The sequence below is a fragment of the Osmerus eperlanus genome, chromosome 27, assembly GCF_963692335.1.
Source record: "Osmerus eperlanus chromosome 27, fOsmEpe2.1, whole genome shotgun sequence".
In the NCBI taxonomy this organism is placed as follows: Eukaryota; Metazoa; Chordata; class Actinopteri; order Osmeriformes; family Osmeridae; genus Osmerus; species Osmerus eperlanus.
Genome location: NC_085044.1, coordinates 7994601 through 8011202, shown reverse-complemented (window position 1 = coordinate 8011202; position 16602 = coordinate 7994601). Strand labels below are relative to the sequence as shown.

Below are 16602 nucleotides of genomic sequence, written 5' to 3'. Positions count from 1 at the left end.
TTTACCCAATTTTACCCAATACAAAAACAAATAAAAATAATTTTCTTTTAACCATTCCAATGTGGGGGGTCTGAGACAGCCCGACAGTTAAAAGAAAATGCTTCACTTTGTTTTTGTATGAGGTAAATTTGTCGCAATACGACGGTGGGTCACAATGACTGATGGGTCAGAATGACCCGAAGATAACACAAGGGTTAATGAACAAACAGACTTAATTTCTGAACAAACCTTCTGGAACACAGTTGCATATTTTGATGAAATAGGGTAGGATGTTTTTAATTAAACCGACCAACATTTGTACTCCCCTATATCTGACGGCCTCTTTATTTACTGTAAATGGGAATCCAATGTGTGTGTATGTGTTTGTTTGTGTGTGTGTCAGGGATGGGGGGAGGGGGGAGAGCGGGGGAGGTACAGCAGGATGGGGATTGAGAAAGGGACAGGAGGTGGGGGTGGCAGTGATGAAATACACGTCATCAAAGCAGAAAAAGAAGTAGTGTGTTTGTTTCTGTCGAATGCAGAAGGGAATGAACCTGTTGCGAAAACAAGATGATGTTACATTTACATTTAGCAGATGCTCTTATCCAGAGCGACTTACAGTAAGTAGAGGGACATACCCCCCGAGGCAAGTAGGGTGAAGTGCCTTGCCCAAGGACACAACGTCATTTGGCACGGCCGGGAATCAAACTGGCAACCTTCCGATTACTAGCCCGCTTCCCCTACCGCTCAGCCACCTGACTCCCGATGTTATCTGGAACTATAACAATGCTGATCCTTTCACTGGGGTTCACAGGGAGTAGTGTGTCATGCAGTTCAGCCATGTCATTTTATGTACCAATATTCGTCCACTTGTTCAAGTTTTCAACTCAAAGGTTCCAGTCCTTTCTCTTTTTGATTTGTGACTTGACTGCCAATCAGAGTGCTGTAGAACCAACGCTGGGAGCCAATCAGAGAAGCCTTAGAGGACCCAGTGGGTGTTTAAACGGGGTGACCTTTGCCGACAGAGGAAATACTGAATCTTCAAGTTCCTGTCTGGGTTTTTACATGGCGCAAAGACTGAGGGAAACGTTCATGTTCTCCCCTGACCTGGAAAACACTACTGCCGTTCTTATGACTGGGATCTCTCTCTCACACACACACACACACACTCACACACACACCATATGTGTCATATTCTCTAGGTCACTGAAACCTAGGCTGATAAATGAGTAGTAGATGTAGCTGTAAATGTCACACTTCAATAATGATCAAGACTTACAGGATGCAACAGGAAGATGATTTAAAATAATAATAATATAAGTTTGTTGGAGAACCTGTCTCACGTGGGTAAGTGGACCTGTTATGCACCTTCAATGGGAGTCTGTTTAACCCTCGTGCTGCCTTCGGGTCACATGACCCAAAGGTTCATAACGAACCATCGTTGTGTTTACCCAATTTTACCCAATACAAAAACAAATTAAAATAATTTTCTTTTAACCTTTGCAATGTGGGGGGTCTGAGACAGCCTAGCTGTTAAAAGAAAATGCTTCACTTTGTCTTTGTATGCGGTAAATCTGTCGCAATACGAAGGTGGGTCACAATGACTGATGGGTCAGAATGACCCGAAGATAACACAAGGGTTAACTTGTTTACACACACGCACATGTCCATACCAGGGTTAACCTGACACTTAGTAAGAAATCGTCATCTGTTCTCTCTGCCAACCACTTCAGCTCCCTACTTCCCTAATCAACTGTTTCTCTCCCTCTCTCTCTTTCACTCTCTCTTTCGCTCTCTCTTTTACTGACTCTCTGTTTGAGTGAATGATGAGTTGAATAGAAAAATAGAAAATGCGTGAGTGTGATGTGTGTCGCTGATCCCAGACGATCCCTCTGTTCAGGGTCTTGTGACAATGTTGTCAAGCACCAGCGCAAAGTGGAAATACACACTTCCTGAAACCTGCTCCAGCGAAGAGGGATTTGAAAGTACACACACACACACACACCACCAAGGTGTTGAGGCAGAGCAATAACCTGTGGTCTGCTGCATGCCCACAGCTTGCATCACACTAGCATCTCTGGGGTCATGACATCATCAGTGGCTCATCCCTCCCTCCCCCTCCCCACAAGACAGACCAGATACCTGTACTCTGAAAGTTTCTCTGTTTGGAAACTCTGCCGGTTGCCCACTATGGGGATTACACAGGTGGGTATGAGTGAAGGGGGTTGCACCTGGCTGAAGATAGCAGCGTGCTAGTGATGGTGGTGTGTGTCAGGTCATGAGGCTGAAATGAGAAGTGTTCTGCTCTGGGCTGGGGGTTAGGAACACATGAGGTTATGTTCAGGTATCGCTGCTAAAACCACACACCCACACACACACGCTCAGAGGCCTGGACTGGGGCTCGCAGTCCCCTGTTTTTGATTGTGGACCTGACCTCATTCCCACACAAACACACACAGTCTCAGCCTCTGCAAAAGAACCAGACACACAAGCACACACCACACACACTTCCCCTTGTGTGTCCGCTGGGCTTTTCCAAATTGAACTTCTCATGGTTGTTTGTCCTCCATAAATACAGGGATGCGGAGCAGAACAGCACAGAGCAGAAGAAGACTCACAGTGAGAACACACATAGCCAGCTATCACACGCACACACACAGCCAGCTATCACAGACACACAGAGAACCAGGACTGGGTCAGACCAGTGTGGATCCGTCTCTCCTCTCAGCCCAGCTCCACTCAGCCCATCAAGGTGAGTCACAGTCTCTACTGGCTCCAGCCTAATTCCACAACACGGTCAGTCTGATTCCAGAACCTGTTCAAAATAACAAGATAATAATAACTAGAGAGGGTACAATTTCTGGGGAAATTGTAGGGTGTGCTTGCTTGCTTCGGTTGCACAGGGGTCCGTTTTTGAATGACATTTTTACAACTGATATATCTGTATATTTTATATTAAAATGCATACTTATTATTTATAAAGATTACATAGATTTAAAAGCATTTTTTTTGTGCTGCTCATTTACAACTGAAAATACGAGTGAAGTGTAGAATTAAATATGATGTCTTCTCATTTCCCCTGCAAGAGGCAGCCTCATAGCTGAATCAAAACGAATCAATTTGGCAGACCGGTGTAAAAATTGACCTAATCTCTATGACTTAAACGTCCTTTTAAGTTTTCCCTTCTCGTGATATTTTCAGGCATTTAGCCTACTCATATTGCATTCATTCATTAATAAAGAACCCCCTTTGAAGATTATTCTACGACGTTATCGGCAGTAGAAGATGGAATCGCGATTCAAACAGTACCATCTGCTAACTGAAAATATGCCCCCAAAAACGTAAATAAGCTTGACATTTATTTAGTGGAAAATCGCTCATTCATAAAAAGCTCACTGGTAGCGATCATTGTCAGTAACAACGCAAAATGCGATATAGCCCTGTGTGGAGAAGCTGCCCCGGTAAATTGTACTACTACGGTACAATACTAGACTACTGCTGTGTTCGTCTCTGTAGCGATTGCGTTGGTTGAATTGGATTTAACGTTCCGTTGTACGGTTTAGGCTGAAATTAATTATTTTCATGAACAGATTGACAAAGTTTAGGCTGTGGCAATGAAGTTCAGGTTAGTAGTTAGATAGACTTTTGATTTAAGTAAGGGGAGTGCCGAACATGTTCTGTCGCCGTTTGACTTCCTACAGCTGTGTAGATGTTTTTGTAGTGTCTCGCGTAGGCTACAGCGTTGCAGTGATACACTGGATTGAAACCACAGGTAATGATAATTTCACTCACAAATCGTTTACTTGTAATCTAATGTCATAATAAATCCTACAACGAAAATGTATATGTGAGGAATGTTTATTTTAACGATTTAAAACAGATAACGCTACATCATAGACCACTGTAGTATGTGTTGCCCGGGCAACACAGGCTAATGCCATGATGCTAATACTTCAGTGAAATAGTAGACTACTGTTTCCGAAAGTAGATGTACTTCCTTAATAATATCAGCTTATACTGTACATTACACATCACAATTGTGTGTCATATCACAAAGTAAAATGAGTAAATAGTTATCACCCTGGCCTCTTTGCTTGTGGCGTTTCTGCAGCTGCCTTGCAGTAAAGCTATAGTTAGCCTAGCTATCCCCCAAGTTAACAGATGCGAAACGAATGTTCTGCCAAAGGTAGTCACGCGTGTTTTCGTGACGTTAGTGACGTAGTGACGTTAGTAACGTCAGTGACTGTGGCTAGCAAATTAGCCACCGTTAGCTTCACTTTTCGCCACAAAAACTTAACTTAAGCCCAAACCATGCAACGGAACGTAAATTCCAATACAAGCAACTCAATCGCTACCAAGACGAAACTTTTGACACCTACGTTGTCTATGTAGGCAAAATATTGACTGAGTTTTAGGGGGGCAAAATAAAAAAAATAAAAAAATTATATATATGTGAGAGAACAAAGGTTGTGCTCTCGCCGAAGGCTTGAGCACACCCAATAATAATATTGTGAACTTGTTCAGAATTAAGCCTAATGACACGGGTGGACCATGATTGACACGCTGGGTTGCTGACCTGTGTAGACAAGGAGGGTCAAGAGTTGTTTAAATCTCGGTCAGACTGACCTTACTGGTGCTTCGGGCTCACAAACACTGTCAGTTTTGCGACTGTGGTTTTGGGAAGCGAGGCTTTACACATGGAAGTGTTTGGTGTGTAGTTTGATCGGATTTGAACGGATGTTCAAATATTGCATTGTGTATAGAATTTCTAAGTGTTGACACTGTATTTCTCTTTATGTTTGTGTGTGCGCTTGTGTGTGTTGTATATGCGTGTGTGTGTGTGTTATCTGTGTATATGTGTGTGTCTTCCAGATGGAAAGGTATTCCCTGCTGTCTATGACTCTGTGTCTCCTGGTTTGCCATGTTTGTCCCAGCAGTCTGGAGGAAACCTATACACTCACGCCCAACGGTGACTAGTCTCTCTCTCTCTCTCTCTATCCCTCACTCTCTCTTTCTCTTTCACTCTCTATCCCTATCTCTCTCACTCTCTGTCTCTTTGTCTCTCTCTCTCTCCACTTTGTCTGGTTACTAACTTGTCTCTGTTGTGGGTCTCCAGTGTTGGTTCTGAGGGTGAACCTGTCGTTGAAGACACAGAACCTGGTTCCTCTGTTGTGTGGCGAGGCTTACGAAGGCATGGAGGTGCGGTGGATGAAAAATGGAGCGTGGCTCAGCCAGGTTCCCAGGGAGAACATGGTAGAGGTTCTAGTGGAAGAGAGGAAGGGGGGGAACTTCACCTGCCACAACGCAGCAGGAGAGTACCTGAACCACACCCTGGTCCTGGTACAGGAGGGCGACAGCATGAACACCATACTGGAACATTCTGATGGTACGGACTGTGTGTGTGTGTGCGTGTGTGTGTGCGTGGACATGTGTGGGTTACATGCAGACAGACAGACAGACAGAGAGACAGGCAGACAGAGAGAGAGAGAGACAGACAGACAGCTGTTTTGACGCGCGACCTGTCACCATGGTAACGTCTGTGCGTGGTCTTCCAGAGTACATCCACTGCTGGGCCAACAACTACAGCGGGATGTTCCGTTGCTCCTGGAAACGACATGCCACGCGCCAGAGAGCAACCGTATTCCTGCTCAGCGTAGAACGGTGGGTCCACGCGTAGCAGAGGTGGTTCGATGCCTCAATTTACATATCAGGCTCACAGAACCGTATATGATCCTGTACTGTAACTAAACCATTTAATAGCTAAACAGAGCTTATGATTACACTAAGCAGTTTGTTAACCTACTAAAGCTTACCAGTTGCACTGACCAGTTTATGAACCAACAAGACTTTACTAGTTGCACTAATCAGTTTATTAGTTGACTAGACCTTGCTAGTTGCAAGTTGTGAGCTTATCATACTAACAGGACATTGTGTCAGGAACTAAATGAATCAACAGCAAAATAAATGAAATGCTAATACAATTTTAAATGTTACTATGTGTTGTTTTACAAGATGTTCACTTAGCGCTAACCATTAAATGCCATTAGAACTGTGCACTTTGTTGATTAGGTGCAGTACTATCTGTATGTCTCTTTGGAATATTTATGCCTCTCCACATACTCTTTGTACATCATCACTGGTGCTGTCCTGTGTGTGAGTTCTGAGTGTGTGGCGCTGGTGCTCTGTCTCCTTAGGGGCGCCCGGGCGCAGCCGTGCAGCATGGACGGAGATGGGGGGGGGGTGAGCTGCATGGACAACGCGAGCTGCGCCTTCACTGAGGAGAGCCAACCCATCAGCCTCACCCTGCACATGCTCAGTCATCACAAGCTGGAGCAGTACAGCAAGGTGTTCTTTCTACGGGATATAGGTAGGCATGCACGCTGTCACACGCACACACTCATACGCACACCCATGCACACACACACTCATACACACACAAACACTCATACACACAGATACACGCGCCCCCATACACACATACAGAGGCAGACCATACACATTGTGCCTATTTCACCGTTACCCTTCACACACAGCCAATAGCCTCAGCACATCGCCACGAGGACAGTGCATGAGGTGGATGGGATGGAGGGATGAGATGCCCTCTTCACCCCAAACCTCCTTCTCCTCCCCCCACTCTCCCGTCTCCTCCTCCTCTTCTCCTTCTCAACTCCTGGTCCTGACTCAAACGTCTGCTTCTTTTACTCCTATCCTCGTCTTATCTCAGCCCTCCCCCTATTCATCTTCTTACAGGTTTTTACAATCACTAGGACCTGCTTTCCAATACTTTGCTCACATTTCCCATTCCCAATTCCCATCCAAAATGCACTAAAACTACCAAAACATTTAATACATGTCTCATATCAACTCATTCTTCCATAACACTAGTAAAGGTTGACACCCAACAAGCGCACTTTGTCACTCATAAAACATTGACCTAAAAAACATTAACAACAGGTAGCATGACATAATGTTATCTTTTGTAACATTTCTTTACAAAGTGTGACGATTCGCTATCTCCGTCACCGAATACGTCCCCCCCCCCCCCCCTCAGTGGTGGTTGTCTCTGAGAGAGAAAATAAGTCATGTGATTCGAAAGATGTTGTCTATGAATGTATTTTGTGTCAAAGCAATGAAAAATGATCCACAGTTTAGCCAACATTGAAAAATCTAGCGATTGTAAAAATCTTATATTACCCCCCCACCCCCCTCAGTGAGGCCTGACCAGGTGCCACTGACCCAGGCAGAGAACCAGCAGGATGTATTTGACTGGGACTATCCCTCCACCTGGGACACGCCCCGTTCCTTCTTCCCCCTGCTCTTCCAGGTCAAGGTGGTCCGCTACGTCAGCAGCTGTGACGCCACCGACCACTTCCTGGTAGGATACATCTCACCTATACATCCACATTCTTACCACCTTGTCACCTCCTCTCCTTACCACCTCATGACCTTATCTCCTTACCACCTTATCACCTCATCTCCTTAACGCTTTACCATCTCGTCATCTCATCTCCATATTTCCTTACTGCCCTCCCACCATATCACCATATCTCCTTACTGCCCTACCACCATAACACTGTATCTCCTTACTGCCTTTTACCTGTTATAAGTACTAGGGAACTCTTTTACGTTTTTGGGGAAGAAGACACATTATATTTGTTGATTTAACTGTGTGTGTGTGTGTGTGTGTGTGTGTCAGACTAAAGAGACCAGTGCCACCAACTACACAGTTACCAGTCACAAACCGTACCGGTTCTGTGTGCAGGCACGAGACCCACTGACCAATGGACCCTGGAGCCAACTGGCCCAAATACAGTAAGCAGATCATGTTAACTCTCTCTCTCTAGGTCTCTCTCACACACACACTCACTATTTCTAACTTTGTCCTCCAAAACCAGAGTGAAGACCAAAAAAATGAAACAAGCAAAGCCACACCACCACTAACAGGTATGACTTTCTATCTGTTTTCAGTACTATAATTTACATGTATTCATTTATCAGATGCTTTTATCCAAGAGAGAGCTTTACAAAAGTGCATAGGTCACTGATCATAACAACGAGATAGCCCCAGACATTGCGGGTAGCCAAAACATGAAGCATACATTGTGAAAAAAACAAAATAAGTGCCAAAGGCCAGAACCATCAGTCTGTCCACTTGCTGTGAGTTTAATCCTCTTTCTCACTGACAGAGCTTGTCCCACACACATCATACCACTGCAGGACCAAACAGGAAGCACCAGCTTGTCTGCCGTGACCATAGGAACCACTGGTCGGTCCATAGGGATGCAGTTGTCTGATGTTACTACAGACAGCACCAGTCTGTCATGTTACCATATGAACCATTATTCTGTCTAGTGTCTCTGTAAGACTTAGGACAAGTTTAAGTCCAAAGTTTTGTCAGTTTATAAGCTATAACAGCTATAGCCTTAGCTTGACTTTAAATTATTTATTATTTATTGATGAGGTCATCACAAAATTGAGTAATTAAAGCACTAGTAATGATCTTCCACTCATTTCAACTGTACTTTATTGCTGATGGTATTCCATATTCTTATTAAATATAGAAAAGCAGCACGTACTCTTGTTATACTTCACTTGCCATGCTTCAGAATAGCCAGAATTGGTAACATTTAGTTATACCATTCAGTTATACTGAAAGCATCACCTTACTGTGTCTCATGCTAGCAGGTAGTGATCAGACTGCGAACTAGCTACTGGGTCACCAGCTGTGAACAGCTAGGATTTCATCCAATACTAAGAATTCAATTCAGTCCAGAGAATCTAGGGCCTCATTAATCAACCGTTCATACGCACTAATGTGTGCGTAAACCGTGCGTACGAATGGATCCACGCAAAAGTTGTGATTTATCATGACGAAATTTCTTGGAAGTGTGCGTAAACCTAAGAATGGTCGTAGCTGAACAATTCCAAGTGGTGAAGGCAATTGCATCGTGAACACGGGAACTCTATGTATTGAAATCAATAATGAAAGCATTTCGCAAGGATTTCCATGAAATATTGAATTCATATTGTAATGATATAATTGAACACCATAAAGGGAGTTGTTAATATTGATGTAATGTAGTTTAATGTATGATCTAACAATAATATGCTCGTGGACCACTATATTTAGCACACGCTGCATTGGGTCAAGAGTGCATTTTTAGAGACAGGTATGACTTTTTTTGCACAAAGAAGTGAGTGGCTCATTAGCAGATATCGTTTCCGTACACCCATTTTAGTGGAATTATACGAGTATGATACTCGTATAATTCCACTCGTATAATTCCACTAAAATGGAAAAGTTGGTCCTAGATACTCGGAGTATCTGGGACCAACTTTTCAAAGACAATCAAGGAGAACGAATGCCATTCCAGTGCACATTCAGATCCAGAAAAGTGCCCGTGGGCGCGAGGTTGCTGATCGGTCTGGCATCTCACAACCCTCCATCAGTCAAACGATGCCTGCTGTTTCAAACGCAATCATCAGTAAATCCAGTCAGTACATCAATTTCCCATACACGCCTGTGTACAGCTACGGCCTTTTTCGCACTTGATTTTAAATCAAACCACTTTTTTGTATTTCTGCCAATGAGCGCCTCTAAGAAGTATCTGGGTTAACAGCAATCGCTACCTTTTCTCAAACAATTTTATTTTTTGGGGTGGTCAAAACGTCAAAGCACCGCTAAGTGTTTCGAATAAAATGTTGTGGTTACACTCAACCTACGACACCAAAACCTCCATTTCCTTTTGGGAAAAAATATTTTTCTTTCCTTTCTTTCTACATTACCTATTTTAACTTGATAGCTACCTTTTTATTGGTGGTCATTCAACTAATTTAGATAATATGGGGCGTTTCGTATGCAAATACTTGTGTTTGTGCACGAGTTTATAGACTATAGAACAGATTAGATTTATCAAGGAAAATCTCCTAGAAGTGTGCGTACGCCGCTCCGAATGTTTGATAAATTGCACCTTGAACTGTTCGTGGGAATATTCCAAACAATTTCTACGCACGCTTGATAAATGCCTCAGGTGGTTTGTGAAAGAAAAAAGGAAAAAAAGAAAGCAAGCATCATTGTTTTATTTTATTTACAGTCAGGATATGTGTACAACAGCCATCCGGTATCAGCTTGTTTCCCCAACACGATCAATCAAACAAACAGTCTTCCTCAAACATAAGCTGGTCAGTGAAGTCTGTCCAGACCAGACCTAACACACAGTCTCCATCCTCCCCTGGATATTAACTAGCTCCAGTGTCTGTGCTGCAACAAACTCCTGAAAAGCTCTGCATCAACAACAACAAAAAACGACATGATGGTCAATAACAAATTAGTCAGTTTTCCAGGTGTGTGTTACCCAGGGGTATTTGCCACAGTGAACAGCGCGGTGTATGTAAACTATAGTACCTTAATTTTCACTATCAATTGAAAGCTGCGGACTTCTCTTCTACAAGGTCTCTGTCACCAGACAACAAAACAAGACTTTACAAGAGAACACAAAAGTCGTATTACAATAAATACTCCCTAGTTTCTAAATGATTCCTATCTAACACGGAAAACAGAACTAAATACTCCCTAGTTTCTAAATGATTCCTATCTAACACGGAAAACAGAACTGTCTGAGCACAGCTGCCCAACTCGTCCCATGACTCGTTCCATTCCTGGAGAAGCTCCGGTTTCCACCTATCCAACCACTGTCAGATCCAAGGGTCACTTGGAGGAGATGTTTTCGCAACAAACTATGCAGGAATACAGTCGATCAGTCAAGAACCCTTTTTAAATCAGGTAAATCAGACTTGGTTTGATGAATCAAAGCTTGGGACACCACAGTCGCTGACATCGTGGACAAAAAAAAAGGTTGTGGTTACTATGGAGACGAGGAGCGCCGCAAACGAGTTAAGTGCTAGAGCGTCTTGAGCGTTGTTGTCGTACGACACCAGTCTCTCCCAAACATAAACTGACCCTTCAGAGCTGCTCTAGAACCCCTGCTGAGTGTTCTGTTACTGACCGGTCCGCTGGGGGTTATTGCACTGAGATGGTCAGGCACTGCAGAGAGGTGGAGGAGAGGGGAGGGGGGGTGATATCCACCTGGAGAAGTGTTCTGAATGGTCTTTCTGAGAACGCTCCATCTACAGTAACGACACATCATATTGAAACATGCTTGCTGTCCCGTCCCCCTCTCCTCCTCCTCCTCCAACTGTTTCCTCTCCCCCTTCCTACAGAATGGGTCAGTGCCCCTCTCTCTCTGTGTCCCAAACCGAAAGTACTTAACTAATCGCCCCCCCCTCACATCACACCAACAGGTCCAGTTTGGTTTGGTCGGTTTCCCAATAGCCTGAGTGCAGATCATGTGTGTGTGTGTGTTCGGTAGGGGGTCAAGTGCATAACGACGTGTATAAACACTGTAACATCGGGGGGGAGGGATATATACTGAGATATGCTTGGTTGCCATGGGCGGCAGGTGTCCAAAACAGAGGGAGGAGTCAGTCTGATGACATCACGCAGGCTGGCCCCATCCCCTGGGGGGGGAGGAGGAGGGGGGGTGAAGGAGCGGAGGAGGGCTGCTGAGAGGGTGGAGGTGTCCTGTTCCATGTCCACAGAGGATGTCTGCTGCTCCCATCCAGTTCTCCTGCTTTCACTGGCTCTGCTTCTTAGACAGGTACCTAAGAACACACACATTTGGAAAGGGGGTAAGTTCTCACACACTCAGGCAGGTTAGGGTTAGGTGGCAGGCACGTGTGTGTGTGCATGTGTGAGTAATACCTATGTGTGTGCGCGTGTGTGTGTGTGCCTCACCTCTCCCAGTGTTTGTGGTTGAGGCCGGTGAAGGAGTCCAGCTTGGCTATCTCCCTCAGGTACTGGGACAGCTTGAACAACTCTCTGTCACTGTCTCTGTTCAGGTGGGCCTTCATAAACGGCCGAATCTGGACACAGCAACAAAACATGGCTCAGAGGACTACAAGTCCCAGGTCATACATGGCCGGGATGTAACACCAAATAATTAAAAATAGCACCGTTACAAAGATTCGTTGGATTTATAACCAGGATTGAGTTTAGTCATGCGAGTACTGACCATATGGAGTTAACTCCAAAAAAAAGGTTTTGCTGTGTAGCTACACTTCACTGTCGGGCTAGGTGAGGGGTTAAAGGTCGTCTTGCCTACCTTCAGCCCATTCTGTGGGTTCATGAGGAAATTTCTGCCAATGTCATCAAACATGATGGTGTTCTTCTTGTTGTAGAACTCTCTGTACTTCCCCCATATCACACCTAGCGGCTTCACCTGCAACACACACACACGCACAACTTTATTTGTCCACGGAGGGTTTTGACATGTATACAAAATAGACAGACACAAACCTATAAAAGCCTACATCAAATCGACAGTTAGCCGAGGATTGCAACATCGTGAAACATCCATCACAACCATCACCATCATAGATCAACACCATCACTACTATCTACCCCCCTGAGATCACAAGTCAACACCATCACTGCTATCTACCCTCCTGGCATGAACCGGGGAGCCAGGTATTATCTGACACTCAAAGAGTGAAGAGGGTAGGGGCTGACTGAACCTTCTGAACCTGTAACCTGTCTGTTATACAGCTCAGGGACGTCTCTTTACTGGACACCTAGGGATTTACTGCTGACTATCACTATTTTGAAAAGAGATATTTTGGCTTTGACAGTGAGATTGCCCATAACCAGCAGATTACATAAAATGTTGATACAAATTCAATACATGCATACATATTACACACACTTGTATGTGACACACACACCTCCACTACCCCTCTCTTGGGAGTGTGTACGGTGATCATAGCTGCACTGTCCAACATGAAGGTGATCTTGTAGTTAGGGTTGTCTGTCACTCCTAGCTCCTGTAGGACAGCAGAGAGAGAGAGAGAGAGAGAGAGAGAGAGAGAGAGAGAGAGAGAGAGAGAGAGAGAGAGAGAGAGAGAGAGAGAGAGAGAGAGAGAGAGAGAGAGAGAGAGAGAGAGAGAGAGAGAGAGAGAGAGAGAGAGAGAGAGAGAGAGAGAGAGAGAGAGAGAGAGAGAGAGAGAGAGAGAGAGAGAGAGAGAGAGAGAGAGAGAGAGAGAGAGAGAGATGAGAGAGAGAGAGAGAGAGAGAGAGAGAGCTCAGTAGGGTTACAAGCTGAGGAAGGTATATTGTCTGAAACACTGCCACCTTGTGGCCACATCATGGATCAAACCATCAGTGCAGAATTCTGGAAATTATATGGAACTCTAGAAAAAGTCCAGAACAATTATGAAATATAACTATCTTCACAGGGAGGGTGAGGAGTCCCTGGTAGAACAGCCTCACACGTAGATCACCAACCTTCATCTTAGCGTCTATCCACTTCATACTGGTGGCAGCTGCAAGGAAACAGACAACATATTAGGTGAGGGGTTCTGGAATCCGTCAGTAAGCTAGTCAGTCAACTGGCCAATCAACAGTCAGTCAACCGGCCAATCAACAGTCAGTCAGCTCCCATTCTGGTGGGGTGCAGTTTATAGAAAATGTGGCTTAGGGCTGGGCGATATATCGAATATTAGCAGAGCTGCCAACTCTCACGGTTTCGCCGTGTGACACACGCATTTCAACCATTTCTCACGCAACACATTGTATATCTCAAGCTGAAAAGGCAACGCCAAACAAGTAGCCAAGCTAACGTTGTAAACAGTAACGGACGATTTGCTGGTCCTTGTGTTGCTTGTGTTTTAAGATCGAAGTTTGGCTCCTCTCTGTTCACACACACCGTTTGTGAACAGACTGAACAAACTGAACATTTTTTTTTTCTTTTTTATATCGCCCAGCTCTAGTGAAGAGTGTGGTGAGGGTATGTGTAGAATGTGTGGTGTGTGTGTAAAGTGTGTTAGCGTAGTGTCTGTGAGTGTGTTTTTGTGAAGTGTGTGTAGTGTGTGTGGTGTGTGTGTAGCGTGTGTTCTGATTGGCTACGTACACCAGATTACGATGTCGTAGTCTTCATAAGCAGAGGTGAGGAACTCATGGAGGTACGGTCTCATCAGCTCCTGACCCGTCTCTGCACACGACTTGTGATCTGGACACACACACACTCAGATATACACCCACAGATATACACACACACACACACAGATATAGACACACTGCACTCAGATACACATTAGCTATCTCAAACACACATATACCCAGTCAGAGCATGCTAGCTCTCCTTCACTCACACACACACACACTGACCGAACAGTGTGTAGTCCACATCCAGTAACCAGCAGTCTCTTGCCCTCTCTCGGAGTGTTCATCTCTTCCACCTTGTAGTCTTTGACCCTTCGGGCGATCTTGGCCAGGTTCTCTTCCCTGGAGACAGAAGGAACACACATTTCAAAGCCTCCGCTGAGTAAATACACTATAATAACATCCGTTAATGAATCACACCAGATACCATAGCAAAGGTGGCCCTGATAGACAGACATTATGATCCTTACGGACCTGGATGTAGAAGACCAGGAGGGGCGGAGGGCCTCACCTGTTCTCCACCTCGATGACCTCCTCCTCTATGTCAAAGTCGTTGACCACCTCGTCGTTCTCCGGGGGCGGGGCTAACACCTCTTCCTTCACAGGAACAAAGAGGAGTGGGAGTGAAGCTACCGCCAGCTAACCTTTCACCTCAGTCCTGCGAGTGCGTGCGTGTGTGTATGTGCAGGAGAAAAATAGGACCCTCCAGACTCCCGTCTTCTGCTATTAATCATCAAAATCCTGGTGTATGTGTTCCGTTTGCCTGTCTCTCTGTGAGGGGGGGGGGGGGGGGGGGGGAGGGAAGAGAGAGAGAGAGAGGGAGGGAGGAGGGAGGGAGAGGGAGAAAGGGCAGGACTCACCAGACTCTCCTCTCTGCTTCCATCATCATGATCTTGGTGTTGGGCTTCAACTTTAGAGAACCCAGCTTGATGTCATCCTCAGCTGGTTTCCCTGGAGGGAGACACACAGATGTGGACCAGACCAAGTTATCAGGCTGAACAGACAATATTGTCATTGACCGTATTGTATTTGTACACAGACAGTAGTATTGTAGTATAGCTTGTCATCCAGGTAGACAGGTAGAAGTCGCTGACAGACCTATTGATCCTGGAGCACACATACGAGACATACAGCCATCATCTATGTGAGACAGATCTATAATGACCTCTCACCTTTGACCTTCAGCCCAAGAAGTTTCTGTCTCTCGGGCAGCACTCCCGTCAAGGACTTGATGGACTGTTTGAGATCCAGGACCGTGTCTTCTTCGGATAGGGTGCTGATAGAGTACTCCTGGCCGCCCCACTTAATGATCACGGACACTGACATACTGGGGACACACTCCTACAGTCGCTCATACACCGGGCACGCACCTGCAGCACAGGACCGCTTTAGGATGAGGGGACCGGGACAAAACCGTGCTATATAGCTAGCGTTACAGACGAGATGAGACACAGGCAGGCAATACGGATGATTAAGTTTGACTGCAAACGTTAGAAGAAAATCTGTGTACGTATTTAACTCCAAGCGGGGTTATCATGTTTGGTTCGATTTTTTAGTTGGTTTACACAGCAAATATATTTATGCACGCAAACTGGCTAGCTAGACAGACCATTCATTCGCAGCTAGCTAGCTAACGATGGCTGCAAGTTCAACTCTTGAGTTGATTTAGGGTGGAACAACATGAACGAGCAAAATTATAACTAACTCTACACAAAACAATGCAATGTCTATTACTACGTTTCATGCCATGTCACGCCGAGTCAACCATTAGATATTATTCAAGATAGTTATGTCCCTCATTCATTCGGTAATGCAATTCTGGCTAACGTTAGCTATGCAGCAAGCTCAAGGGCCTGCCTGACAACCTCAGTTTCATATCTAGCTAGCTGCTAGCCGCTAGTGTGTGTCTGGCAAACTGAACAGTTAGCTAGCTACACTACTACAGACAACTAGCTTTGTTAGAGCACACAAGGAAAACAGCAAAGATTCGTACCTAAAAATGACACTTGTTTATGAATGCTGTTAATTCTTAGATAGACGGAGTAGGTACATAACCACTGAGATGGGTTCTTAATTAAAAGCCTTCTCTCGCTACTCTTCTTTCTATATAATGCGTGGCTCTGTTACACTCTGCGGAGGTTCACGTTATTCTGCAGCTCTACCGGCTTGTTACCAAGCAAGCGCGCGCTGCCGTCGCAACTTCCTGTCGCTCTTGTGTTCGTTACCGCAACGTAACAGCAGGGGACTCCACACAGCATAACATGCATTTCAGATATATGGCTAGAATAATGTATTAAATTCATGACAATAACATTAATTCCTTCATACCCCGTACTGTGGTAACAGTAACAGATAGGCTAGCTTCTAATACACAATTACGGAGGAAACTCTGGTTTATAAAACAAAACATCAAAATCAATGTCGCTATGTTCTTATGCTAGCTTTAATTAAGTTTAACTTGGCCTAGAACTATCTCTTCGAGCGACGAGTTTCCGCCTTGTATCTACTGAAATTTATTATTATTATTATTATTACTATTTGCAAACTTGCAAATACTGATGTTCCACTCGATTCGTAGCCTTTAGGTGAATCGAACCCTTTGAAACGAAATAGTTTTTTGGCAATGT

At 44.8% G+C, this 16602-nt stretch overlaps 2 protein-coding genes across 2 annotated transcripts; one reads left to right on the top strand and one right to left on the bottom strand.

Annotated features, from left to right (window-relative positions):
• The first annotated feature begins 2610 nt into the window (after positions 1-2610).
• Positions 2611-8533, top strand: il12bb (interleukin 12B, b). Its single transcript, XM_062453114.1, has 9 exons — positions 2611-2731; positions 4852-4948; positions 5096-5365; positions 5535-5640; positions 6174-6346; positions 7191-7354; positions 7676-7791; positions 7875-7923; positions 8166-8533. Exons 2-8 carry the CDS (start codon positions 4852-4854, stop codon positions 7918-7920), a joined length of 972 nt encoding a protein of 323 aa, XP_062309098.1. The 5' UTR covers positions 2611-2731; the 3' UTR covers positions 7921-7923; positions 8166-8533.
• Positions 8534-10048: 1515 nt separating this feature from the next.
• Positions 10049-16210, bottom strand: ublcp1 (ubiquitin-like domain containing CTD phosphatase 1). The gene is given in 14 exon segments (XM_062453115.1): positions 10049-10497; positions 10550-11640; positions 11774-11901; positions 12141-12257; positions 12760-12858; positions 13319-13356; positions 13944-14042; positions 14201-14225; positions 14227-14317; positions 14487-14572; positions 14836-14858; positions 14861-14926; positions 15148-15345; positions 15969-16210. Coding segments are annotated over 12 exon segments (954 nt in total). The 5' UTR covers positions 15302-15345; positions 15969-16210; the 3' UTR covers positions 10049-10497; positions 10550-11612.
• Between the last annotated feature and the right edge of the window lie 392 nt (positions 16211-16602).

What these genes read in the sequence shown, in the direction of transcription:
- il12bb (XM_062453114.1), top strand. Translation starts at nt 4,852, where the DNA reads ATGGAAAGGTATTCCCTGCTGTCTATGACTCTGTGTCTCCTGGTTTGC. An exon ending in ACGCCACCGACCACTTCCTG is followed by an intron (nt 7,355 to 7,675) that starts GTAGGATACATC and finishes TGTGTGTGTCAG; the next exon opens with ACTAAAGAGACCAGTGCCAC. An exon ending in AGCCAACTGGCCCAAATACA is followed by an intron (nt 7,792 to 7,874) that starts GTAAGCAGATCA and finishes CTCCAAAACCAG; the next exon opens with AGTGAAGACCAAAAAAATGA.